The following is a 25718-nucleotide window of genomic DNA, read 5'->3' on the forward strand; positions in this document are numbered from 1 at the left end:
AGGCTGGTGATCTCGGAAGATAAGATTCGTATTATTACTTAAATGTATCGTTCATGTTCATTGTTCATCTTGCAAACATTTAGTAGTAAATCATGTATAACATTAGTGTAATCTGACTCGTTAAACGTATTTCAAAAATACTTTTAAATGTTAAAATGTTTTATTAATATCCGACTATTTTAAAATTTTTAAAAAATACTTTTACTATTAGTACTCTATTTAAAAAATACATGAAATTTTAAAAACATTATTAATATAATTTATATTTATAAAAAAAATATTAAATATTTTTGCTATCCATTACAAATCTCTATTTAAATGACTTTGATATATTTTTAAAAAAAATAAAATACAATTTAAATCTAGAAGATTGAAATATTATTTTAAAAATTATAATAATCTAATAGAAATTAAATGAAAATCTTAACTACTAATTTTCTATTTTCGTTGAAGAAGTTATAAAATTAATAAATTATTACTATTAAAAATAAAAAAGAAAATCAGTAAATTGGAAAAAAAGAGGGAGAAATTAACTGGGCCGGGTGATGCAAATGCAACCAAGAACAACCTATCAAACCATTCCACGTAATTAAGAAATCGCAGCTTGAAAATTTTCGAAACTTCAATGCTGACGTGTAGGTCTCTCATTGGCTGTCACACGTAACACTGCAAAGCCAGAAAAAAAAAAAAAAAAAAAAAAAACGAGATCTTATTCAATTCAATTCTGGAGGGTTTATCAGTCTCTGCGAGCGTGTTCATCGAGAGGTTTCTGCCTTGATCCAGAATAAGAGCGAGAGAGAATGAGAAGTTATCGATCGACGATTTTAACTCTTTTCGTTTTCATTTTCTTTCTTGGTTTCGATTTCAGCCACGCACTGTATGGGGCCTCGTCTCCAGTTCTTCAACTAACTCCTTCCAACTTCAAGTCGAAGGTTTGTTTTCAATTTCCCTGTTGTTTCGTTTTTCATTTTCTATCTTAGTGAATTGTATTGTTTCTGGTATTTTTGTATTTTCTTCTTCTTGATTCCTCTGAATGGAGGAATCGCACTTTGTGATGTCTCTGTGGATCTCTTTTTATTTTTGAAATTCTACTTTAGCTGTTGTTTTTGCTTTTTTGAAAGCGATTTGATTGTTTTTTCGAGTGGCACTGTATTTGTGAGGTTCGGAAATATTTGGTGCCTTTCTTCATTAGCTGATTTCACGTTTTAGACGATCGCACTATTTTATGCGTTAATATGATGTGGTTTGGAATCGGATGCGAATGGTATTTGTACGAGATAAGGTTCTTATGAAATCGATGTAGCGATCTCTTTCCATTCTTCTTTTTGCTAATAGTATTATGTTGTCTTCCTCATTTCTACCGTTGTCCGATGTCATAATTGTGGAAATTTGTTTAGTTTTGAAAGTCAATGTCATGTATTTTCATATTTGAACTTTGGATGTAACCCAAAGTTTTGCGATGTAATAGGTATTGAACTCAAATGGCATCGTTCTAGTCGAGTTTTTTGCACCATGGTGCGGTCATTGTCAATCCCTCACGCCTGTATGGGAGAAAGCAGCTACTGTTTTGAAAGGAGTTGTTACGGTAGCAGCTCTTGATGCAGACGCGCACAAGTCACTTGCTCAGGTTCATCCTTGATATTATAATCAACTCCATTCAGTGGTTATTTCAAATTCTGTTCTGCATGTCTTTGCTAGCTTGAGTTTTTTGTGTTTTATTTCTTTCATCAATCAACAAACATGCGGTAGTTAATTATTCTCCAAAGGTCTAACCTATTAAAATATCTGTAATTGAAAGTCGATTGTAACATTTTTTAAGTGGACCCAATTACTGTGGATCTCACTGTTATTGGTGGGGATAGATGGAGTTTGATGCCACTTAACCTAGTCTTGTTTTTCCTTATCCATGGCCTTCCTGGAAAGAGGCAAAGGCAAGAGAAGGCGCCGAAGATAGATGCTGTATTTTCCATGATGTTTTCCTTTTCTTATTGGGAATCTTTCCTGTCGTATGAATGCACTTGGTTATTATTGTTTCGATGGTTTGAGCATGAATAAGACGCCTTGGTTCTCTAGATGAAAATAACTGGTTAAGTTTTAAAGTGGTTGTTTTGTTCCGTTGAAAAACTTTAACTGCTTAAACTTTAAAGGTTTTGTTCCATCGAAAAAAATAGCTGCTTAAATTTTTGAGTGGTCAGTTTGAGTATCATTGGTGCATCTTCTCTTTCTTGAATGACATTCTTGCATTGATGTTTAAAATCTTAGGAAGAGTTTGGTTGGATGTGACAATTGATACACTTCCGTTCGGCTTATCTTCTCCACTCAATGACCTTTCTTTTCATCGCAAATTCCTCTAATTATGAAACACTTCTTGTTCACTATGCTACTCTGAGTTTCCTTATATTCAGTGGGTCGTTCATTTCTACAGGAATATGGCATTAGAGGATTTCCGACCATAAAAGTCTTTGCGCCTGGAAAATCTCCAGTAGACTATCAAGGAGCTCGGGATGTTAAACCCATTGCCGAATTTGCTCTGCAACAGGTTTGCATCGGAACTTGTTGGGATAACTTTCATTTAGAGCATTAACTTTCTTATTTTCCTTTTCTTGTTTTTGGCTTTGTCGTTAGCTTCAGAGAATCATCAATATCCTTGTATCTTGTCATGCAATTGTGAAAATACTTGTATCATTCATATTTTGAGACGTGCATTTGATATATTGCATTCATTTTCTTTTTCTCAGGTAAAGGCTCTTTTGAAGGAACGTCTAAGTGGAAAAACAGCAGGAGGAGGGTCAAATGAGAAATCAGAACCCAATGCTTCAGAAGAGTTGAATTCTCGCAACTTTGATGAGTTAGTGATAAAAAGTAAAGATCTCTGGATTGTGGAGTTCTTTGCTCCTTGGTAAGTGTTTATTATTATTTTTTACTTTAGAGCATGATTGTATTCTATATTTTGCCAGAACGATTATTTTTTTTTCTTTTCCCATTTATCTTATAAGGTGTGGACACTGTAAACGATTGGCTCCAGAGTGGAAGAAGGCTGCTAAGAATTTGAAGGGGAAGGTTAAATTGGGCCACGTAGATTGTGATGCCGAGAAGGTTAGTCAAAATTCAGCTTTTAGGTATTTTAACCAATAAATTATCTGAAACTTAATTGAATCTGTCAGCTAATTGTAGAATTATATTGGGATCGATTTGGATCAGATTTATATAGTTTTCATCATCAGGTTGATTTGACTACTTGAACGATTGTTTTGTCTATCATATGACTTCAATTGTCTGCCTGCCTGATGATGTTTTGTTGGGTTAACTATTTGAAACCCGAGGAGGAAAATAAGGCTGTTTGAATTTGAGTTTAAAAACTGTTATTTTTTTCTTGTGGATTTTTAGAACAAAAATGAAGTGGAAACATATTTGATATCATTCTTTAAAACTTGTTTTCCTTTGAATTTTTTTTATTTATTTTTTTATGAATGACCTATTTTTATAAGTTGTTGAGTTTATTCTTCCATTGAAAATGATGAATTTGGACATGAATGATAATTTCAACGGCAACCCAAATTTTTATGAGTAACTTGATTCATCAAGTTGTTGAACAGTCCCATTTCTAGTTTCCATTCATTTTACCTCCAATTCGAGTCTTGCTTACTTTACTAATGATTAACTGAGGTATCTAATCGGCAATGGCTCGCCAGTCTCTAATGAGCAGGTTCAATGTTCAAGGATTCCCCACCATCTTGGTATTCGGTGCTGACAAGGACACCCCAGTTCCTTATGAGGGTACAAGAACTGCGTCAGCAATCGAGTCATTTGCTTTAGAGCAGCTAGATACAAATGTTGCACCCCCAGAAGTGACGGAGCTGACTGGTCCTGTAAGTTGCTTTCTTGATATGCTAATTGGTTTCTAAAATATTTTATCATACGCGTGGAAGTATGAATCTTATTATCTCACTCATGTAGGACGTGATGGAAGAGAAATGTGCCTCGGCTGCCATATGTTTTGTAGCTTTTCTGCCTGACATTTTGGATACCAAGGCCGAAGGAAGGAACAAGTACCTCGAGCAATTGTTGTCAGTTGCAGAGAAGTTCAGACGAAGCCCCTACAGGCAAGTATCTAAAATCACATGCTTTCACTCAAGTTAAATTCTTCACTCTGGATATCATATAGTGATCAGTATATAAATGGTATAATACAATTTTATAATGAGACACTACACGAATCTGAATCTACTATGTATACTATTATGCAGCTACGTTTGGGCAGCTGCTGGTAAGCAACCAGATCTCGAAAAGCGCGTTGGAGTTGGTGGATATGGATACCCTGCTTTGGTAGCTTTGAATGTGAAGAAAGGAGCATACGCCCCCCTTAAGAGCGCATTTGAGCTCGCACATGTTGTGTAAGTCAAAACTGTACATCCCATCCAATACCATTTCAGAAATGTACAAAATTGCCTATGAAATGATTGTTTGTTTTTACAGGGAGTTTGTAAAAGAAGCTGGCCGTGGAGGAAAAGGGAATTTACCACTTGAAAGCTCCCCCGAGATCGTGAAGACCGAGCCATGGGACGGTAAAGACGGGGAGGTAATCGAAGAGGACGAGTTCTCACTCGAAGAGCTTATGGGAGGTGGTGAAGATGACAGTGTGAGCAAGGATGAGCTATGAACAAATTGAAGTTTTTTTTAGTAAGTAGTGAAGGAGAACGTCTAAATTAAGATTATGATTTCTGAGGTTAATGGGGACAGTTTGCTGTTCGTCTTCCTAATTTAAATTTAAATGACGTTTCACTTTCATGGTTGAAGTGTTTATTTTTCCCTTCACTCACTCCTTTCGTCTCGCTGATCTACGATAGCTCGTGGTAGAATTCATTAAATAATTAAGAGCTCCTATTCTCTATCCTCCATTAGCCATTCTTTCCTCAAGTGGCATCCTCAACTAATTAATCAGTTTATATTAAGCTCAAAATATAAGCCAAAAAAAATGATGCACCTCCGATATGCTAAGCATTTCATTTTAATGGACAGACCTAAAAGGGTGAGCAGTTCACGAGAAACGAAGCAGCTTCTACCGCCCTTCTTTGGACGTTACCAATAGGTTATAAACACATGAGATATGCTTCCAACCGACCTTCTTTGGACGTTACCAATAGGTTATAAACACGAGATATGCTTCCAACTGACATACTTTGGACGTTACCAATAGGATATAAACACATGAGATATGCTTCCGGATTTATGGAGTTGTTGAGAAGTATCCTATATTAACTAATTTAGAGGAGTTTATTTAAGATCCTAGTTATAAGTTAGGGGACTGTCTGTCTGTATTATACGAGACTATTCCGTATAAAAAATTATCGGTTTGAGACATTATTACAATTGTTGGATGAAATATATAAGAAACAAATCATATTTTTATAATGCGGAGAATACCCAATATTGCACACTAGGTAGTTCAATTGTGTTGTTCAATTTAACTGAATAATCTCTCAGGTCCCACATTACAAGCCACGTGTCAGCCTTTCATGGCTAACATGCCTTGAGACCAGATCAATTCAACACAATCTCATCAACAAAATAATAAAAATAAATAAATAAATAAATAAACGAAAATGAAAAAGCAAAACAAATCCGTTTCTCAATCTTATATATTTAGGTGCCCGCGACGCTCTTCACTCCCATTAGCACCTTCAAACAATTCATCCGTACAACACAAGCCCTAATTATGGCTGTTTCGAGACGCCTGGCCCTTTTTTCCCTCGGAACGATCCTTCTCTGCTTCTTGATCACCAGAGCCGCCGTAGCCGACTCCAACCACGGCGACAACGTTCACGTCGTCAGGTACTCCTCCGCCGCCACCGACGAGAGCGAAAAAGCTCACCAATGCAGACAAGAAAACGACGACGTTGACGACGATTTCGATGACACGTACAAGATCGTGAACAACATCGCCATAACCCTATCGGCATCCGGCAGAATACTCAAGGAGGGGGCGGCGTAATCGGAAGACGAGCCGGCGTCGGAGGAATACAAGGGCACCAGGTTTACAGCGGGGCATTGAGCGGCGGCGAAATCACACAGTGTTTTTATATCCTTCCTTAGCGCCTGAGAAAAAATTTAAATGTGTTTTCTATTTCTTATTCTTAGTTGGCAATTTTGTTATGGTCTTTGGTTTCTTCTTCTTGCGGCAATAGGCATGCCTTCACGGTATCTCATCCGCATGCATTGAATTTGTTAATGATTTAGTGCGATAGTTGCATTTTGTTTATGATTTAGTGCGATAGTACTTATTCTGCCTTTCTTTCTTTTTTCTTTTTTTTTTTTTTTTTCCTTAAAAAATTATTACTAAAATATGATTTAAATTAGTTAAATTTTTAAAATTCATTTGCAAGTTCCTTTATTTTGAAATTTTTTACTTCAAAAATAAATTAAGATTATTTTTAAATAATAAATAAAAAAAACCAATAAAAATTATAAAAAAAAATTTATTCAAAATTCAAAAATTTCAAAATATTGCTTTTTAAAAATTTGTCTTGATTAAGATATCTGGAGCTTCAATACATTCGAATGTAATAATTATCCGAATATAGTATTAAAAAAATAATTATTAATGTTTCTTTGAACCAGCGTAAAAATGGGCGTCCTCGTCATCCGTCTACTAGATTGCCGCCATCTGCACAAACTGCGACCTTCATTTTCATTTCTCAACGCGCATAAATCTCTTCTAATTTCGCATGCAACCAGTTCTTGGGCAATATTGATTTTCCTTTCGCACAGGCCACCGACCAACTTCTGGTAAGTCATCCATGCCTTCAAATCTGGGTTCCGATCGTCCTTTCAAAAGTTTTGAAACCATGGTTTTGATTTCCTTTTGTTTCGATGGAATTCGATGCGTGAAAGAGTTGTTTTAGATTGCTAGGGCTTGTTACCTCACCTCTTGATTTCGATGAGAAGGTATTCTTCTTTCTGGACGCGTTTTTCTTTGAGAAACAATCTGATTGTTCAGCTTTTAAGAATATCGTGGATTCCAACGTTCAATTTTGTCAATTTTTTCCACGAGCTTAGCGATAATTGATGAGATAGATGTTAGTTTTTGCTCCTTTTCGCATAGGGAGAGATGGAATTTCGTTTGGTTGGATCGATCGATGACGGACTTTCTTGGTCTTAAACTAGTTTCTTCTATTTTCTAATAGCTACCCTGTTCAGAATTTGAATATCATAATTGTTGTCAGCAGTCTTGGCTGCATAATTTTACGTGGTTTACTTAGGGTTCAATTACCGTTAATTCATGGGAAGTTACTCTCACTGGATCGTTGATGGCAACCATGAAAGATTCCCAATTGCTGCAGTCTGAATTTATTAGCGATAGTTCATTGGTAGTCCCCACCTGTAAACAATGAAAATCGAATTGGATTTAGCCGTGGGACGACCTTATGTTTCCTTCTGATATGTTCATTAATCCATGTTGGTTTTTGTATGAGCCAGCTTCTTGTTAAGATGAGCACGAGAAGCTGCAGCTCTGACAATCTAAATGTGATGTCCCACATTGGTTGGGGAGGTGAACAAAACACCCTTTATAAGGGTGTGGAAACCTTCTCCTAGTAGACGCGTTTTAAAGCCTTGAGGGGAAACCCGAAAGGGAAAGCCCAAAGAGGACAATATCTGCTAGCGGTGGATTTGGGCTGTCACACTAAAATCTTAATGCGGAGTATACTGAGTGTCCTGATAATAGCTTGTTATTTCTTTCAGGAGAGCATGGAGCAGCAACACAGCATTTATAATTTGCCCGTCTTATGGAGAGGAACGAAGTATGTGGTGGAAATTAGTTCAGATTCTACTCTTCGGGACCTCGGTGAAAAGCTGCTAAAATTAACAGAAGTTCAAGCAGATACTATGCGGCTCATAGTCCCACAATTTTCCAGCAAAAGCTCTAAAATGTTATATCCTTTTTCTGATGAAGATGGATTCTTGGCTTTGCATAAGATATCCATTTTTAAGGTGCCATTCATTTACTTATATCTATGACGTAGAGTTTTTTAGGTTGTGTGCCACAGCTACTAGTTGGTTTTTGATTTGACGGGTTATTTGAAGTAGTATGTTCGTGACGCGTATGAAGTTCTGATATTAAGTTTGCTGTTTCGATCTGTCTGGAACAATATTTTCTCTAATGATCCACCAAAAAACCGTCATTATGCTGCTAGTTCTAGGCAACTGACTATCAGCTCTGACTGCTTCAGGACAACAAGCCCATCAGAATGATGGGAGTATCTAAGAATGAGGTAGATGAAGTTTTGAAGAACGAAAAGAAAAATGAACGAATTGCTGGGTTCGACGAAGAAGAACAGAGACTGAAACAACGAATGTCAAGTAAGCGACAGGGCTTACTGAAACTACCAGAAGGACCCTATGTATTTTGTGAATTTCGGACGCTTCAAATTCCAGGAATTGAGGTGCTCTTTTCCACGCTCTATAGTGTTTTTTCAGTAATTTAGTATTGCATGCATAAATGTCAGCAGGATTGCATTTTGCAGGGCTTATGCCCTTTAAGATTTCCTTTGTTGAGAATTATATTAATCTACATGTCTTAACTGGTGTTGAATGGCATCCTTTCATTGGCTGTAGTTGAACCCTCCAGCTTCAGAAGCTTTGAAAAGAATGCATATGCTTGCAGCTGATCCTGGCATTGTTGCAATCATGAACAAGGTAAAGCAATGATTAAATCTGGATTTAATATGTGATTGGCGATAAATAACCTGGTGATTGGCCTTCTTTTAGCATCGTTGGCGTGTGGGAATTATGACTGAGATGGCCCCTGTTGGCTATGTTGGTGTGAGCCCGAAATGTATTCTTGGCTTTAATAAGGTATGAACGACTACTTCAGTGTGTGGAAAATCTTAGAATATTATTCTCCAAATTCGAATTTTGACTGTGCTTTCTGATCAGAACCATGGAGAGGAGATATCGCTGCGACTTCGGACAGACGACCTGAAGGGCTTCAGAAAATATGAAAGAATTAAGAAAACATTACTCCATGAACTTGTGAGCTCTCTTTGTTTTTTCTTTTTTTATGCATGCAGAGGATAATAGTACATGGTAATTGATTCTCGAATGAATTTCGTAACATATTGTGATTTACAACTAGGCACACATGATTTATTCCGAGCACGATGCCAACTTCTATGCTTTGGATAAGCAGGTAGTAGGTTTTATGATTAAGATTGTTTTCTCATTTATGGCATATTTACAATTGTCGCTTTGCATTATCAGTCTGTAATTTGGTTGTTCTTTCAATCTTATATTTCTTAGCTTAATGAGGAGGCTGCCACTTTAGATTGGACAAGATCAAAAGGCCACACGTTGAGCGGAGTTAGTTATTCCCAATATCATGATGAAAGCGATGATGTTCAAGACGGCTTTGGTGTCTCACAGAAGCTTGGTGGTAGCATGTCGTATCAGCTGGTTAATCCCCGTGCTTCTTCAGTTTCCGCTGCTTATCACCGTTTGTCACACTCTTCAGATTTCAGTTCAAGAGTGTCTCCAGTAAATGGAGAGTCCAATCCGGATGAAAATTCTAATTGCCAAAACAAACTGGAGCCTGATCCTGATGTTGATGCTTATCAAAAGAAGATCGAGCCTGACCCAGATGACAGTTCCAATTATCAAAAGAAGCTCAAGCCTGACCCAGATGACAATTCCAATTATCAAAAGAAGTTCGAGCCTGACCCGGATGACAGTTCCAATTATCAAAAGAAGTTCGAGCCTGACCTGAATGACAGTTCCAATTATCAAAAGAAGTTCGAGCCTGACCCAGATGACAGTTCCAATTATCAAAAGAAGTTCGAGCCTGACCCGGATGACAGTTCCAATTATAAAAAGAAGCTCGAGCGTGACCCAGATGACAGTTCCAATTATAAAAAGAAGCTCGAGCGTGACCCAGATGACAGTTGCAATTATCAAAAGAAGTTCGAGCCTGACCCAGATGACATTTCTGATTATCAAAAGAAGTTCGAGCCTGACCCAGACGACATTTCCGATTATCAAAAGAAGTTGGAGTCTGACCCAGACGACAGTTCCGATTATCAAAAGAAGTTCAAGCCTGACCCAGACGACAGTTCCGATTATCAAAAGAAGTTCGAGCCTGATCCAGATGACAGTTCCAATTATCAAAAGAAGTTCGAGCCTGACCCAGATGACAGTTCTAATTATGAGGCGAATTGTCTAGAAGCTGGCTTAGTCACAGAACCTATGCAGACAGAGCCTGACCCTGATGAAAGTTCGGTACATCAGGCGGATTTATCTAAAATGGTTGTTGATGAACCCGATCCTGATGATCAAGAAATTCAAAGAATTCAAGACTCTGTTTCTGTTGTTTGCATTCGATTGCGTGAGGTTATCGCAAGGCTGCTGGCTGAAGTTCGACCTTCTGAATCCGCCGCAGTTTTTCAAACTCTGTTCAAGATTGTTAGGTAACTTCTACTGTTCTTTTCCTTTTGTGCTCTCAGTTCTTGATGGAAATGTTCGACTGCTTGTCCTTGGCTACTGACACTATGGCTTTTGGCATCTGGTTATTATGATTTAATCTTCAATGGTAAATTGTTTGCTTAAATTTCCTCTTATCTGCAGGAATGTTATTGAACACCCTGGTGATATGAAATACACAAAGTTTCGCAAGGCAAGGCTATGAAATACAGAAAGCTTTGAATAAGTTTTAGTAATTTTTATTGTTCCCTTGAGCTAATAAATGAAGCATTGCAGGCTAATCCCACTATCCAGAAGAATGTTGCCAACTACAAAGGTTAGTTTTGTATGCGTTCATATGCAACATGCTCGAAGAAACGAAAGAACTGTTCTAAATCACTATGATCTTCTGTATCAATTCTTTTAACATTTTTGAATGCAGCTGCACTGGAGATCCTCTTCTTGATAGGTTTCATTGAAGATGTACTGCTAAACGAAATGGGCAACGCCGAAACATTTCTCGTACTGAAGCGTAACGATCCTGGCTTATTGTGGCTTGCCAAATCCACCCTTGAAACGTGCAATGCCTTGTATATAGATTGAAGAACGTAGTTAGTATGTTTAGTAGAACTGTAAATGATAGTGTATGATGATACTATATACTAGTTCGACTTACCGTTTCAGACTAGACAACACGAAACTCAGGACTGTAGGTCCATATCGTATGTCGGTTTATTTGTTTATGCAAATGTTCAATTATAAACTTGGTTCTTAAGATTTTAAAAAAGTTAGAATTCAGTTCCTATATTTTTAGGTTTCAACTAAAGATGTTCGTTTAAACCACGAGATCGAGATGAAAAATAAGGAGAGCAAGAAAAGATTTTGGGACAAAAATTATATTTTCCATCAATGTGGTCTTATGTCTATTATATATTTATATAATATTAGGTTCCTTTATATATTTTTAAGAAAGTAAAGAAAAGCAAAGAAAAGCAAAAAAAAAAAAAAAAAAAAAAAAAAAAAAAAAAAAAGAGAGAGAGAGAGTGAAATTACAAATGTGTCCCTGTAGTTTAGAAAACGCAAGTTTTAAATTCTACGGAAATTGTATTTAAGGAAAGAACAATTGAAGTGGTGAACTGCCGCGAGCCATTCCTTGCAAGTTTCGATGTTCTTACTGTGTCTTCCTCAATCTCTGAAGGTCTGTTCGTCTCCAATCCTCAGTGAAGGTGATCACTAACCGGCGATGATACTTCCGTCTGTCCGTCGCTTATTTGCCAAATCTCGTTTCCCACTGAGTCGCCATGTTTCTTCTTCATCATTTTCGGCGATTCAAGCTTTTGATCCTCCTCCTGTCGTTCATACTCGAAGAGTGGTCGTTACTGGTAATGCTTTCCTAATTTAATTTATAATATAGCAATCACGCTTGTCTAATATCTCCAAAGGAAATTTGTAGCGTCCAATAGAGTCGAGCTGCATTTTCTGCAAACTTTAGCGTTTTGCCGAGATAGTAAATGAAAATGCGTAGATTGAAGCTTTTATCCATTTATGTGATCATTCTCGGTTGGTTTTTTTTTTCTATGTATCTAAAATATCTAATAGTTTGTTCTTGCTGGCACTTAGCTTATCGGGAGTAAGCATCAACTTTCCCTCGTGTTTCTCTCGTAATTGTTTTAGAGTAATTTGTAGTCTTTTTTCATGAATATGCTTATATTTTTTACTTTACCATCTCTTACATGTTTGCCATTTCATTTCAGGTTTAGGAATGGTGACTCCACTTGGTTGCGGCGTGAAATCTACTTGGACGCGCCTAATAGAAGGGGGATGTGGGATTATAAAATTAACCCCAGAAGATCTCCAAATTAATGCTTTTGATCCAGAAACTCAGTTGCACATATATGACCAATTGACATCAAAAGTTGCTGCTGTGGTCCCTCGTGGAACAAAGCCTGGTGAATTTAACGAAGAATTGTGGCTTAATTCTAAGGTCAAAGAGGATATTTCTTATTGACAAAATGCTTCTCTTTGAACATAATTTACGTTGATTGTTACATTTTTATATAGCTTGATTTTTTTTTCATGTACAAAAATTGAGAGTGGAGGTCTAATCTGCTGGATGGGTTCTTAAGACATAGCTTTTTCTCTGTTGCTTTTATTAGCCACAGCTCAGATGATTCTTATGGTGCCTGAATTAGTGAAAATATAAACCTACTTGTGGGACAGATTCTTTAGATGATTTTTGTGAACATCTCTGATAGTTGTAGGTATTCCCTCAGCTAATCGTGTTTCAGATTATTGAAATTGTCAGGAGCATCGCTCAATTTCAAGGTTTATAGGCTATGCTTTATGTGCTGCCGATGAAGCCTTAAAAGATGCGAATTGGATGCCATCTTTGCAGGAACAGAAGGAAAAGACAGTATGGTTCTTTGTATAGTGATATGTACAACATTTTTCTTTTAATTATTCAGGAAAATATGAATTTTTTAACGTGAAAATGCCAGGGAGTCTCTATTGGTGGTGGAATAGGAAGCATCAGTGATGTGCTAGATGCAGCACAACTAATTTGTGATAAGGTTAATTTATGATATTTTTGCTCTTCATATATTGAGAAAAAGAACAGAAATCTCTCTCGTGCCTCTCATCATGGGGGGTTTTTAAATGAATTTGTTTTCCTCTTTTTTTTTTTTTTTTTTTTTTTTTTTTTTTGCAGAAGCTACGTCGCCTTAGTCCATTTTTCATTCCGCGAATACTAATCAACATGGCCTCAGGTCACGTGAGCATGAAATATGGATTTCAGGTACAGAAATATATTCTAAGATTTTTGAGAATTTGCTATGCTATGAGATTGATCAGGATACATGGCATTTATGCTGTTCTTCAATTCATGATGCTAGTTGTCCATGTCTGATAATTTTTTAGGGATCTTTTTTTTATGGGTAATCAGTATTTTTAAGTAGCCATGAAGCTGAATTGAAATGAGATATTGGTGCACTGTGATTAAGGGTAAACTTCTAGTTTTAGTTGAGATTGTTAATTGTTAGTTAGTAGTCTCTAATTGGTATTGGCTGTTGATTTGTTGGTTATTTTATTAGAAATTGGTTTACTTAGTGGGTTAGCATTCTCTATGAAATGCGAGTTAGTCTTCTGTATTTGCATGACTTTTTGAATAATAGTAAAGGCTCCTGTTGAGAATTGTTAGAGCTCTGTCTCTTAGGTGTAGGTTGCATCAGATATCTTGGTTCAATTTATTTTGGAGTAAGTGATGTTTGCTGCAAAAATGGAAAACTGGAAAACTGTGAGATCCCACATCGGTTGGAGAGGGGAACGAAACATTTTTTATAAGGGTGTGAAAACCTCTCCCTAGGAGACGCATTTTAAAACCGTGAGGCTGACGACGATACATAACGAGTCAAAGCGAACAATATCTGCTAGCGGTGAGCTTGGACCGTTAAACTTAGGCTGATATCCGGCCAGATATGATCAATATCAACATGGAAGTGTCAGTGTTATTAGCAGATGCCCATATAATTATCTGTTTCTGTCTGTTCAATTTTAACACATTCAGCCTTTTAGCATAGTCGATGGAACTTCTTAATAATATCTTTCAAATAAAGCTGTCTAGTGTGTTCTTATAGGGACCAAACCATGCTGCCGTGACAGCTTGTGCAACTGGAGCACACTCCATTGGCGATGCTGTTCGGATGATTCAGTTTGGAGATTCTGATGTTATGGTGGCTGGAGGCACAGAGTCCAGCATTGATGCTTTATCAATAGCAGGATTTTGCAGGTGATTAAAATACTGAATAAAATGCCTTTGACTAAACTATGTTGTACTGAATGTGACTATACTTTTTGAGTTCTAATCATACCTAATTAATTATTTTCAGGTCGAGGGCTTTATGTACAAAATACAATTCAGCTCCACAAGAAGCTTCTCGCCCTTTTGACTCTGGTCGAGATGGGTTTGTGTGCGTACACATTTCATTTATTTTTATTTTACATCCTTTTTTTTTCTTATTCTCACTTCCGCCCCCCTCCTTGTGACCCGCATTCAGTATAGGGGAAGGTTCTGGCGTCATGGTGCTGGAGGTCAGTTGGATGCTACTTAAAAGCTCGTTTGGAATGAATTTTTAAGTGCTTAATGTGCTAACAAAAGTGCTTTTAAAGATTTGGAAAGTCATTCTAAATAGGCCCTTAATGAGATACAACAGTTCCTTTATTCTATTTGTTGATTGAGGTAGCTTTGTTACAAGGTTAGTTCTCATTTTCTTATACAGGAACTTGATCATGCTTTAAAACGTGGAGCTAGAATATATGCAGAAGTTCGTGGCTATGGGACTTCAGGTTTGATTTAATTTGAATGAGCTGGCTTCGCTGACTATTTTGTAGATTTCTCTAAGGGCAATGTCTTTAAGTTTATGTGGTAATAAAAATAATGATGATCTTTAGGCGATGCTCATCACATTACTCAACCACACGCCAGCGGAAGAGGTGCAGCCCTCGCCATGACACGTGCTCTAAAACAGGTTAAAGAACTAATGATGGCTTTAACTGCTTATTTATTTCAGATTAGTCTACGAACACTCTCTTTTTCCATTTTACTTGTTTAATTACTTTTAATTAAAAACAACCTGCCATCGGGGCAGGATAAGAGATCCTCACCACTAACTAAAAGCTCCCATGAATGCTCTCTAATTTGTGAGATCCCACATCGGTTGGAGAGGGGAACAAAACATTTCTTATAAGAGTGTGGAAACCTCTCCCTAGCAGACGCATTTTAAAACCTTGAGGGGAAGCCTAAAGAAGACAGTATCTGCTAGCAGTGGGCTTGGACTGTTACAAATGGGATCAAAGCCAGCAAGGACGCTGGGCCCTCAAGGGGGGTGGATTGTGAGATCCCACATCGGTTGGAAAGGAGAAGCATTTCTTATAAGGGTGTGAAAACCTCTCCTTAGAAAACACATTTTAAAACCTTGAGGGAAGCTCGGGAGGGAAAGTCCAAAGAAGATAATATCTGCTAGCGGTGGGCTTGGGCGGGTACAATAAATAACCAAAAAGAAATATAATAGCAATGTTATTTAACAGACCTTGTGTTTGGAATAACTGCTTAAAAACACGGTTTCCTTTGCACTTAAAATAGTTTTTTAAGTACTTAGAAAGTCATTCTAAACGGACCCTTCAACAATAAAACATTCTCTCAATGCTGAATTTGCAAGGATTAACTTGAAATTCACTTTGGTTTGGCACAAATTTATAACATGCTTGCTGTTTTTTTTTTTTTTTTCCTTTGATGAATTGCAGTCTGGATTTCATCCCTGCCAAGTAGATTACCTAAATGCACATGCTACATCTACACCCTTGGGTAAAAATTTCTATCTTTTACAAGTTGCTTAGTGTGATTTTTGTGTCAATGTTGTATTATAGATGTAATTTATGTTTGTGGGTCTTTTATTTAGGTGATACAGTGGAAGCCACTGCTATAAAATCTGTATTCGCTGACCATGCACTATCAGGTGCTTTGGCCTTTTCATCCACAAAGGTAATTTATTTCGAGAGTTCAAGGACCAAATAGACATAAACCTCAAAGTTTAGAGACGAAATTGTAATTTATCATATATTTATTATAAATTTTTTAACTAAAGCCAAATATATTGTTCTACTGCTTTGGCATTGTTTGATAATCATTTGAATTTTGAAAATAAAACTTATAAAACTTCTTCCACCTGTAGACCATATTCTAATAATATAACTGATATTCCACGATCTGGAAAGTGTTGGATTATTCTACGAATTATCCAACGTTTGGGAAAGAAGTTCATTCATACGCAAAAAAAACAGAGTGAAGGGCAATTAGGTCCATTTTGAGGACGAGTATATAACCATTATGCAATGTTGAGACACAATATATGCACACAACTAGTACTCCACTGAGTTCAGTCTTTGTACAAATTTGTCTTTTGCCAACGTTTCGTGATAGTTATACATGAATGAAAATCGAGTTTCAGGGTGCAGTCGGTCATCTTCTTGGAGCAGCTGGTGCTGTTGAGGCAATTTTCTCTGTTTTGGCCATACACACTGTAAGCAGAATTAGCTCTTTCAATATGTTGTTTTCTTTGACATCGACTGTTACAAGAACTGGCATCCCTTTTTAAGATGCCTAACTAAGCAAACAGCAGTACTCTTTGAGCCTAATGGCTGCTTTGTTGTTTTATGCAGGGTGTAGCACCACCCTCTCTTAATCTGAAGGAACCAGACCCCATATTTAATGACAACTTCATGCCTTTGACCTCTTCGAAACAGATGCCAATTCGAATAGCTTTGTCGAATTCCTTTGGCTTTGGAGGCACAAATGCATCCCTACTTTTCGCTTCTGCTGCGTAGAACAGACTGATTACTCCAAATGGATCTCGTTCGTTGAGGAAACTGGTAAGTTATTTAGTCCAAGTTGTAACTTATTGTGGAGATTCCATTTTGCACCATTTTTGAGTCATTGTCTATTTATTGTGACAAAGATGGGATGATAGGCTACATGTTAGAAGAGGATATTGAGTATTAAGAATTCCATTTTGTCGTTCAAAGCATAATAGCCTATATTCTGAGTGATCTTGTAACGGTTTTCATAGTGATTTAATAAGATTTTAAAATTGAATGCTTTGTACCAGATGTTGAGAAACGTTCATTCTTAGTATGACTTGGTTATATTGATTCTCTTTTGAGTCGGATGAACACATTAATAGGCTTTTTCAACATAATCCTTCGGATTGTCAACCTCATGTTTGAAGACTTCATATTGGTGAATGGGTCGAAGAGTCCTCGTGGTGGAAATGACCATCTTCCATCTTCTTTAGGGCACAGACGTTCTTGGATACAAAGTCTATAAGCTCGAACACATGGCATAGTCATGTATTTGAATCTAGGAAACAATGCCATCTTTATAGCATCCTCGGTTGGTAAATAAGAAAGAATATCAACAAGTGCAGACTCTGAAAGCTAATTAATCCTATCATTTTGAGTCCCTACAGCTCAAGCTCTATCCTCAAGCAAAATTAAATCACTAATGTTCTTCAAACTCAATGTAACTAATATAGAAAAGTCGAATCATAAATAACCGAACTCTTTAGTGAGCAAGGCCAGTCGACCACCCAAATGCTAAAAAACACCATGAAATTACAACTCAAATCAGCCCTCGATCGAAAAACAAACACAAACAATGGAAGAAGAGGAGGAGGAGATGATCACATAATACGAAATATGAATCCGAACTAAGTCAAGAGCCAATGCACGCTGACTCGACCACGCTTTTCTTAGGTAAACAACTCTCATCAAACTCAATAGGAGCCATTCAAGGCTTTCTTAGATAAACAAAACTCTCGACTCGACCACGCTCATCTCTCCTTTTTCTTTTGTAAAGTTTGTCGTCCTTCTTCAATTTTGTCTCATTCAACTGATCAATCCTCTCGTATTTTATTCTCTCCTATTGTACATAGATATCGTAAAAGTACAAATTTTATAAGAACAACATATTAAACCTTCTAATATGATATTCCCGTTTCATATAAAGAAGATACGCAACATTAAATTTGAACCTTTCCGGAAGAGAATGGTAATGAATTGTAATGTGAACAACAAAGAAGGAACTCTAAATCATTTACAAACACCTAATCTACCTTAAAACATTACTCCTTCTATCCAAATAAACTTCCCCACCATTGGAACACCCCGGAACCTCTGTCAAAAACTGTTCCCAAAACACATCATTCACTCCATTTTCCCCTCTCTTTTCCCCTTCTTTCACACCCTTACCCTCCATTTCCTTCCTCTTCCCGCTCATCTCTCCGCCCAGAACCTCCGCCACGTTGCACAGCAAATCCTCACACAACCCCAACGACACTTCCAGCTTCCCCATCAGCTCCAATGCCGGAACCTTCAAACCATTCTTCAACCCATTCCTCTCATCTCTCTCTACTTCCAACCATTCCTCACCCAAAAACTCACTCAATTTCCCTATCTTTCTCCTTTTCCTCGACTGATCCTTCTGCAACTCCGCCGCCATTATTGCTATCAGCTGCTTCTGTTGGTTCCCCATTCGCCATATCTGCTGACACATTGTTTGAATTTGACGCCCGATTTGTTCCTTTTCATGTTCGTGTTCTTGCAGCTGGGTTTGGAGAATGGTCTTTTCTTGATGAAGGGTTTTGATTTTTAGCTCCAGTTCTTGCCTCTCCAGCTCGGACAATGGAGCTCCACTGCCATGGCTCTGGCTCTGGCTCTGGCTCTGGCTCTGGCTATGGCTGAAGATTGGTTTGCGTCTATGGATGCTTTTTAGAAGATGGGTTCGTCCTCTTATGAACCCCTCGTTGGCGAATTCCCATTGATCTCGATCTACCTTCCTGAACCCCTATTAAGAGATACCAGAATTTTTCTCTCAGGATTTTTACTAAAAAAACAGAGGAATCAATGTCAGGGAAAAAGATGATTTGATTTTGGAATATGATGTTTTTTTTTATGTTGGAACTTACGTAAGTGTTCAATTGACGAACGAAGCTAGAGAAATTGTTGTGTTTGAAATAAACTGGGAGCAATTCTTTGGCGAATTCCGGTGGATTCCAAACCACGAAGCTGTAACCACTTTTGCTCCATGACACGACGGAGTTGGTCATCGGATCATCCACCATCTCGTATGTTTTGGTCAGAAATGGCGGCGGTGCGCCGCCATAGCTTCCATCTGAGCCCTCCATTTATTTGACTGAACAGTAGGAGTTTCAGCCAGCGCCGCCGTTGTCGCCACCGTGATGTAACCAGAAAAACAGGGGAAAGGGAAATCTGGTGAGAACAGAACGAGAAGTTGAAGAGAAATTTTGCGGATTGATGAAGCAATGAGAAGGATTTTGAATTTGGATTGAGCTGAAAAATGAAGAAAGGGGAGAGGGATTTATAGAGGCGGTGGTGGAAAAAGTCAAAAGAGAGGCTTAAAAAGGCGTTGACCGGACCTTGTAGCCATGGCTGAATTTTCAACTCTCCATTCTGAGCACAAAGTCGTATGTTTTTCTATTTTATGTTTTTTTGAGAGATCTTTGAATGAATTTTAGGTCAATTTGACTGGATTATGATGACCCATTATTTTTATTTTTATTAATATATATTTTTTATATCTTCCTCGATATTTTAGTTTACTTTTAACGAAATTATCAAACTTCACTGCTATTGGAAGTGATTTGTTTCACTCAATCTCACATTCTATTAAATTATTATTGTTATTTAATAAATTTTGACAAAAAAAAAAAAAAAAAAAAAAAAACTAATTTTAAGATTTATTTAAAATAGAGAAGGTTAAATATAAATATTTAATAATTTAATAATTTATTTGTTTGTTATTATTATTATTGGAATCATTATGACGTAATATAAGGAAGGGCAAGAAAGTCATTGAATAAGAACCGCACAACATAATGGAAAAAGGACTTATCTGGTCGGACGGCTGTCATTGGTGAACGCACGCAACGACGGGAATCTCAGTTAACAAAAAAAGAAGCGATAATATTTTAAATGTTCCGATGTTTTTTTTTCCTCAATATACCACGTGGTTATCTATTTCTTAATTAATTCTCAATTTTATGCTTACTCTTTTACTCTTTTTATTATTTTTTATTTTCTTATTTAAATCCGTCTATATAAAGAAATGATAAAATTTGTTCATGAGGTTGTATCAAATGGTGAAAGCTCTTATTAATGGACTCGTGATGTATATGAAAGAGTACAGTTTGTATGATAAATTCCTGCCACGACATAACTTTTACTTGTTCAAGTAACGATTAAGGTGAGGTAGGGTTAGGAACAAAGATAGTCGTGTCAAAGGTCGCGCAACAACTTCCTGTAGGGCTTCTTGTAGATCATTAGGTCTATCTAGTTTGACTCAACCCCATAGAAAGGTTGAGTGAACGGGAAAGGAAGGTCTTTCATCGGCTGATGTCTTCCAAGGAATATCAGGGAGTAGACTGACAAATGAACATTTTTTAGGATCGAGCCAAAGAGCTAAAACGAAAGGCCGAAGGGTTTGTGACTCGTCGTTCCATTCCAGTGGATGAAGAATTAGATGTGGGGCTAGAAATTCCTCTAAGGCGATGAAGGTGGTGGTTAAGAATGGCAAAAACCGTTGTTAGAAAGTCTGCTTCCCTCTTTGAACTCAAAGGATTAAACTCAAACGTTCACTGAGACCCGAATGATTCTACAGCATAGAAACGCTCACCAAGGAATATCAACGAGCGGACTTTAATCTTTTACTAGTTTTTTTTTTCATTTTTACTAAAAAAAAAAATTTAGAAGCTATTTATTTATTTCACTGAAATTAACACAACTTAAATATTATATAATTAAACCAATTAGTAGCTAAACATAAATCAATTGATAAAGATGAATTGATGTAGAGCCGTTGACTTTTCTCATTGAATGTAATTTCAAAAAAACAAAAAAAAAAAAAAATACTAATTAATCAGACAACATAGACTTTGTATAAGTCAAATATCAATGTCTTTTTATTTTATAATATTTTCAGATAAAGAAAAAAAATTATATGAACTAATTTAATTTTATCAAGATATATATATAGCCCAGTTATTCTTAAGATCAGTTCATGAAGTTCAAATTTGTGTTTGACAATTATTCATAAATAATAAAAATAGTGATATTTATTAATTAAATATTTAATTAAATCTCAAATATTATTAAGTAATTTATTAACATATTTGATTGTAGAAATTATGTTCAATAATCAGTTTTTGTTAAATTAAAAATATATTTTATTCACAAATATTTAAATTTCTAATAAATTTTTTAAATTTTAGTTTCTGGAATTTCCACGAATTGAATCACATCATGCAAAAACGATTTTTTTAAAAATAAATAAGTAAATAAATCCACCAAAGTCGTAATCGCTGACTTTATTTGATTGAGAAACTTAATTTGAAACAAAAAAAAAAAATGATAGGGTAATTTTCTTTTTTATTATTTCTTCTAAAAAAAATATCATGAAAAATCAATTTTGACGTTTAAAATTCTAGATTGTTTTATCTAAAATTCAAACTTTAAAGATATATATTTTCTCAGTTAAATTATACTCTTTTTTAACAGTGGGTTAATGTGAGATTATTTTAAAATAATAATAAAAAAAGGAATATTTAACTTTTAGTTTAAAAAAACTTGATATTTTGTTATATTAACCCCTTAATTGAATAATTTTTTTTTGGTTGGATAATATTGGACTGGAAATTCGAATTATTTTTAATTATTATTTTTTTTTTGTTTGTTAGGTGATAATTAATTTTGTGGGTATTATTCCTTTAGGTATGTGGATAATTTTGAACCGTATTTAATTATTGAGAAATAATTTTGGTTATTTATTTTAATGATTCAGTTTAAATAATGATTTTTTTTATTATATATGAAATTTATGTTTAAATTTTATAAATATAGACTAAATTTGTCATTTTTTAAAAGTATAGGGACTAAAATGAAAATTTTGAAAGTGAGTAACCAAAACGCGTCTAAAATTAAAATGGAATTTAAATTTGAAAAAAAAAAATCTCTAAAGTGATTTTATTTTGACCAAATCTGTGAATGTTTTAAATAAAACTAAAAAATCGGTATTTATCGGAAAATAAAATAAATAAAGGGTAAAATGATTAATTAAAGAACAGAATTAAAAAATATGATCGTTTATTTATATATTTTATTTCGAAGGATTCTTTATCACTGCGCAAAATAGCAACTTGGGGAAGAATATCGCAACATAGAAAAGGGAAATTACCAGATTGATCAAGATGACGATTGCTGGCCAATTCGTTCGTATCTAGTTCAACGATCGTGCTTCTGTTTCAACGATTCTCGTCTCCGTCTTCTCAGACTGTCGGTAAGGTCCTTGAGATCTCAATTTCTTGATCTATCTATGTTCGTATTGTATTGAAATTGAAATTGAATCAATTTCTTCTTTTTGTTTTCTCTTTTCTTTTAATTTCTGCTTTCTTTTTAGGACGATCTAATAGGATTTCTCTGATCATCATTTTCTTTTTATTGAATACGATCTGTTTTTTCTTGCGTTGTAATACCTACCGGATGAATTTAGGATTGGTATAAGGGAATTATTTTGTGCTATTATATTCTGACATGTTGCTTAAAGCTAAGAGATGTATAATGAATATTCAGGTGCTTCTTTTTGAAGTTTACGGAATTTAGTGATTCAGGGCCAGTTTTTGGTGAAAGAAGTGCTGATATATGAGACGCTTGATTTTTCATGTAGAGCAGTTGGTTACCTTGAGCTATATTTACCAACTTGTTTATCGAATCAGTATTTTGTTTATTTTTCAAAGGATTTGCTGTTGTGTAAATTGAGCGGTTTGTTTTCTTCTTTCTTGTTCTTAGCTTGGCAACCTGAGAAAGAAGAGATGTATCCAGTAAGAAAAGTTCCATCGTTGGTTGATCTTTGCGTTTACAAAGCTATAGATAATCTGAGGTTTCTTGGGGATGTTGGCGAAACTGATTTACATCTTCTAGAGCGGATTTTGCCACATTGCACTGTTGATCAGTTGATGCATGTGGAGAAAAGTTCAGAAGTAAGATTGGATGAATTTGCTTCTTATTTAACTATCTGGTTTCTTTGGTATATATGCTAAATTGAGCATGAATTTATTTTAGGGAAGAGATCTGACTCCAGTTACAGATAAATTGTGGAAAAAATTCTATGAAAGACAATTTGGTAGAGAAAGTACCAATATTGTATCTGAGAGGATGCAGAAGAAAAAAGTGGCATTTAGATGGATTCAATTGTATGAGGTAACATTCCTTGTACTTCTTCTCTCCCGCTATTTAATTTGAGATTTGAGTAGTGAATGATGGTTGACATGATAATGATCTATCTGAGGAATTACCATTAAAATGAAGCTATCTACTTTCAGGCGAAAATGAAGGACATAGAAAAGAATGAGAGCGAAGCTGCAGATCGAATAAAGCAAAGCTACCTAAAGGAAAATGCTCGTATGTTCTATTCTATTATATTTTCACTCTCTATAGGATTTCCTCACAATTTTAAATTTAGACTACCAAATAGCTAGATCATGTGATGTATCACGCATTGTCTGGTCATTGATGCCCACTCCCATCAATTGTCTGATATTAGAGGTATGCTATAGGTTCATTATGAATAGATGTTCTTGATTTTTTACCTATATTTTAGGAATCAATAATTTTATTGTTATATCAAGTAAATATTTGTTACGGACTGCAACAGCGAAGAGAAACTACTATATAACAATAGCCTTTGGAGGGATATCTCTCTGCCAAGTCCCGCACTAGACACTTCACTAAAATGATTCACACCTTCTAAGATCCTTAACACTCCTATTTATTACCAAGACACCTCCGAACTAATTACCATTGTGTCCTTGCTAATCCCCCATGTATAACCCATAGCATACCGTACTAGTGTACAATATTTTCTTAACATATGATATTTTGAATATTGTCTTGAACATTTTTAGGGAAACAAAGTCGTCAGATACAGATTTGCAGTAAGGTTCCCCCTGCAAGCAATAAGAGAAGTTTTGGAGGTAAAATCTATCGCTCCTTACATTTGGCTTGGCTTCTGGGTAATGGAGATTTTAAATCTGGCAAGGCTGCGGCTGGCACCATGAAAAGGGAAATTATTAACATGTTATTTTTCTCGTGATTTTCTTAGCAGCTGGATATGGCCCCAACGTGACAAATACTAAGAACAAGCTGCTGAAGAAGTCAAAAATAGAAGTGCTTCAGAGGTAAGACTATTGAATTTGTTCTCTGAAAAAAAAAAAAAAGAAAGAAAAGAAGGCTATTGAATTGATATCTCAGAGTGGCCAGTCTGAGAATATTGTGAATTTGGTGCCTCAAAGAAAATTAAACATTAAATTTGATCCTTCTCCGCTTAGAATCTGATCGGCTGATCAAAGACATTAATGAAATGGATGGCTTTTTCTATCTATTTGAAAGCTTCTTTACTAAAATAATTCTTGAGCGGCTGCTTTTTGCATGCTTCAGAACAGAAGTAAATGGATGTTGTTCTAACTAGCCGATTTGTAGTTTAATCATGGAAGCACGTATTTGTAGATACTTTGTCACGAGCTCAACCTGACAAAATTTCTAGAAACACTAGTTCTCATTTATATACTGTACCTACCCCTCCATGCAAGCCCCTTTTCCATCTATGTTCAGTGAAAGTTCTCCAATACTGATACTTTCCCTTCTTTGGACAGTCAAGAGATGAAAAATATAAAAGCCTGGCGAAGAAATGCAGTGCAGAAGACTTGTGAGTAAGTTGCATTTCTTAGCGCTATAACTCAATGATTTTGAAACCACCTATTCACTAACTCAATGCTGACGTTCACGTTCCCCTCTAATCTGCAGTATTCCTTCCACAAAGAAGCCAATGTTTTCTGGAAGGGATTCCGCTTCAACTTCTAAAAGCACTACCACTCATATGGCCAGAAAGTGGTAGCACCTTCATTAGCTTTGCTTTGTTTTTTTTTTACCAATTGCAAGGATCTGTTCTTTCACTCAGCTCCAAGGCTGTCTTATCTTTAATTTAGTTATTTCACATCTCCGGACACTTCTGAAAAGTCATGCCCTGTGTATAACTTTACATTTCATAGTTGTTTTCCATTTTAATGCAATATTGTTTATTTTACACATTTTTTCTCCTTATGAACTTCGTGATGTGGCATGTTATTTTAATGACGTGATGATCTTCCAATCAAGAAGAGAATGATAGCTAATCTTGTTTTGATAAATACGCATTGATTCTTTTAGAATATTATGAACCTTACTTTTGAAGTTCATTCACTTAAAAACGTTGAGATTCCTCGTTTGAAGAATATCCGAGGATGCTTAAGAGGTCTCTGGAATTGATGCATCCTTCTACCGAATTTTGGGGCTTCATCTGAATTTTTGTTTACTCAAACTTTCAATCATGTTGTTTCAATAATTGAGTGCACGTTTATGGTTCCCATTGATTGTGGCCTCCAGAGTTGGACGACAGGCAGTCAATTTTAAGCCAAGATAAGTCAGTCTTCAGAGCTCTATAAGAGGCTGTGACCTTTAAGATCATACAATATAATGGCACATTTTCTTTTTGGCTCATGTTGGAAAGGTGTCCTGCCAAAGCCAGCTTTTTGAATGTGGTTTAGACCTCGACAATGTTCAGAGTTAGCACCATATAGTTGACATGATGACCATGAGAGAGTGAAAACAGA

At 36.0% G+C, this 25718-nt stretch overlaps 5 protein-coding genes across 10 annotated transcripts; 4 read left to right on the forward strand and 1 right to left on the reverse strand.

The window, feature by feature from the left end:
• Positions 1-724: 724 nt before the first annotated feature.
• On the forward strand, positions 725-4788 carry LOC111795866 (protein disulfide isomerase-like 2-3). The gene is made up of 9 exons (XM_023678478.2): positions 725-932; positions 1469-1627; positions 2426-2539; positions 2739-2899; positions 2997-3096; positions 3693-3869; positions 3958-4103; positions 4248-4394; positions 4477-4788. The coding sequence occupies exons 1-9, from the start codon at positions 801-803 to the stop codon at positions 4658-4660; spliced, it is 1320 nt and encodes a 439-aa protein (XP_023534246.2). The 5' UTR covers positions 725-800; the 3' UTR covers positions 4661-4788.
• A 1660-nt stretch (positions 4789-6448) lies between these two features.
• LOC111795294 (uncharacterized) lies at positions 6449-11212 on the forward strand. The gene is made up of 11 exons (XM_023677622.2): positions 6449-6786; positions 7741-7989; positions 8229-8441; positions 8614-8694; positions 8767-8853; positions 8935-9030; positions 9134-9187; positions 9298-10457; positions 10615-10663; positions 10747-10786; positions 10892-11212. Exons 2-11 carry the CDS (start codon positions 7747-7749, stop codon positions 11050-11052), a joined length of 2184 nt encoding a protein of 727 aa, XP_023533390.2. The 5' UTR covers positions 6449-6786; positions 7741-7746; the 3' UTR covers positions 11053-11212.
• Positions 11213-11545: 333 nt separating this feature from the next.
• On the forward strand, positions 11546-19607 carry LOC111795858 (Beta-ketoacyl synthase). Of its 4 annotated transcripts, none has more exons than XM_023678467.2 (15): positions 11547-11831; positions 12204-12433; positions 12755-12862; positions 12948-13019; positions 13157-13243; positions 14082-14233; positions 14334-14414; positions 14502-14535; positions 14724-14790; positions 14896-14972; positions 15748-15808; positions 15903-15985; positions 16452-16523; positions 16663-16872; positions 18605-19607. In XM_023678467.2, the coding sequence occupies exons 1-14, from the start codon at positions 11693-11695 to the stop codon at positions 16825-16827; spliced, it is 1428 nt and encodes a 475-aa protein (XP_023534235.2). In that variant the 5' UTR covers positions 11547-11692; the 3' UTR covers positions 16828-16872; positions 18605-19607. The 4 variants fall into 4 exon arrangements, with proteins under 4 accessions (XP_023534236.2, XP_023534235.2, XP_086979939.1 ...); XM_087123813.1 differs by lacking the exon at positions 18605-19607 and adding an exon at positions 17229-17449; XM_023678468.2 differs by lacking the exon at positions 18605-19607 and having other exon boundaries at positions 11546-11831; positions 13160-13243; positions 16663-17017.
• Positions 18040-19184, reverse strand: LOC111795859 (heat stress transcription factor A-4c). The gene is made up of 2 exons (XM_023678470.2): positions 18966-19184; positions 18040-18844 (listed from the first exon to the last, which is right to left on the reverse strand). Exons 1-2 carry the CDS (start codon positions 19182-19184, stop codon positions 18110-18112), a joined length of 954 nt encoding a protein of 317 aa, XP_023534238.2. The 3' UTR covers positions 18040-18109.
• Positions 19608-22173: 2566 nt separating the features above from the next.
• Positions 22174-25157, forward strand: LOC111796229 (transcription elongation factor B polypeptide). 3 transcript variants are annotated; one of them, XM_023678988.2, is made up of 8 exons: positions 22174-22356; positions 22861-23051; positions 23134-23271; positions 23394-23472; positions 23976-24044; positions 24173-24248; positions 24723-24779; positions 24874-25157. In XM_023678988.2, the coding sequence occupies exons 2-8, from the start codon at positions 22884-22886 to the stop codon at positions 24962-24964; spliced, it is 678 nt and encodes a 225-aa protein (XP_023534756.1). In that variant the 5' UTR covers positions 22174-22356; positions 22861-22883; the 3' UTR covers positions 24965-25157. The 3 variants fall into 3 exon arrangements, with proteins under 3 accessions (XP_023534756.1, XP_023534755.1, XP_023534757.1); XM_023678987.2 differs by having other exon boundaries at positions 22175-22351; XM_023678989.2 differs by having other exon boundaries at positions 22176-22351; positions 24176-24248.
• Positions 25158-25718: the final 561 nt, after the last annotated feature.

The sequence above is a fragment of the Cucurbita pepo genome, chromosome 5 (genome assembly GCF_057944985.1).
Source record: "Cucurbita pepo subsp. pepo isolate OVF chromosome 5, ASM5794498v1, whole genome shotgun sequence".
Taxonomy (NCBI): Eukaryota; Viridiplantae; Streptophyta; class Magnoliopsida; order Cucurbitales; family Cucurbitaceae; genus Cucurbita; species Cucurbita pepo.

What these genes read in the sequence shown, in the direction of transcription:
- LOC111795858 (XM_023678467.2), top strand. Translation starts at nt 11,693, where the DNA reads ATGATACTTCCGTCTGTCCGTCGCTTATTTGCCAAATCTCGTTTCCCA. An exon ending in AGGAACAGAAGGAAAAGACA is followed by an intron (nt 12,863 to 12,947) that starts GTATGGTTCTTT and finishes TGAAAATGCCAG; the next exon opens with GGAGTCTCTATTGGTGGTGG. An exon ending in TGCTACATCTACACCCTTGG is followed by an intron (nt 15,809 to 15,902) that starts GTAAAAATTTCT and finishes TCTTTTATTTAG; the next exon opens with GTGATACAGTGGAAGCCACT.
- LOC111795294 (XM_023677622.2), top strand. Translation starts at nt 7,747, where the DNA reads ATGGAGCAGCAACACAGCATTTATAATTTGCCCGTCTTATGGAGAGGA. An exon ending in AAACATTACTCCATGAACTT is followed by an intron (nt 9,031 to 9,133) that starts GTGAGCTCTCTT and finishes ATTTACAACTAG; the next exon opens with GCACACATGATTTATTCCGA. An exon ending in AATACACAAAGTTTCGCAAG is followed by an intron (nt 10,664 to 10,746) that starts GCAAGGCTATGA and finishes GAAGCATTGCAG; the next exon opens with GCTAATCCCACTATCCAGAA.
- LOC111795866 (XM_023678478.2), top strand. Translation starts at nt 801, where the DNA reads ATGAGAAGTTATCGATCGACGATTTTAACTCTTTTCGTTTTCATTTTC. An exon ending in CTTCCAACTTCAAGTCGAAG is followed by an intron (nt 933 to 1,468) that starts GTTTGTTTTCAA and finishes GCGATGTAATAG; the next exon opens with GTATTGAACTCAAATGGCAT. An exon ending in TTCAGACGAAGCCCCTACAG is followed by an intron (nt 4,104 to 4,247) that starts GCAAGTATCTAA and finishes ACTATTATGCAG; the next exon opens with CTACGTTTGGGCAGCTGCTG.
- LOC111795859 (XM_023678470.2), bottom strand. Translation starts at nt 19,184, where the DNA reads ATGGAGGGCTCAGATGGAAGCTATGGCGGCGCACCGCCGCCATTTCTG. An exon ending in TTCGTCAATTGAACACTTAC is followed by an intron (nt 18,845 to 18,965) that starts GTAAGTTCCAAC and finishes ATCTCTTAATAG; the next exon opens with GGGTTCAGGAAGGTAGATCG.
- LOC111796229 (XM_023678988.2), top strand. Translation starts at nt 22,884, where the DNA reads ATGTATCCAGTAAGAAAAGTTCCATCGTTGGTTGATCTTTGCGTTTAC. An exon ending in GATGGATTCAATTGTATGAG is followed by an intron (nt 23,272 to 23,393) that starts GTAACATTCCTT and finishes ATCTACTTTCAG; the next exon opens with GCGAAAATGAAGGACATAGA. An exon ending in CAATAAGAGAAGTTTTGGAG is followed by an intron (nt 24,045 to 24,172) that starts GTAAAATCTATC and finishes TGATTTTCTTAG; the next exon opens with CAGCTGGATATGGCCCCAAC.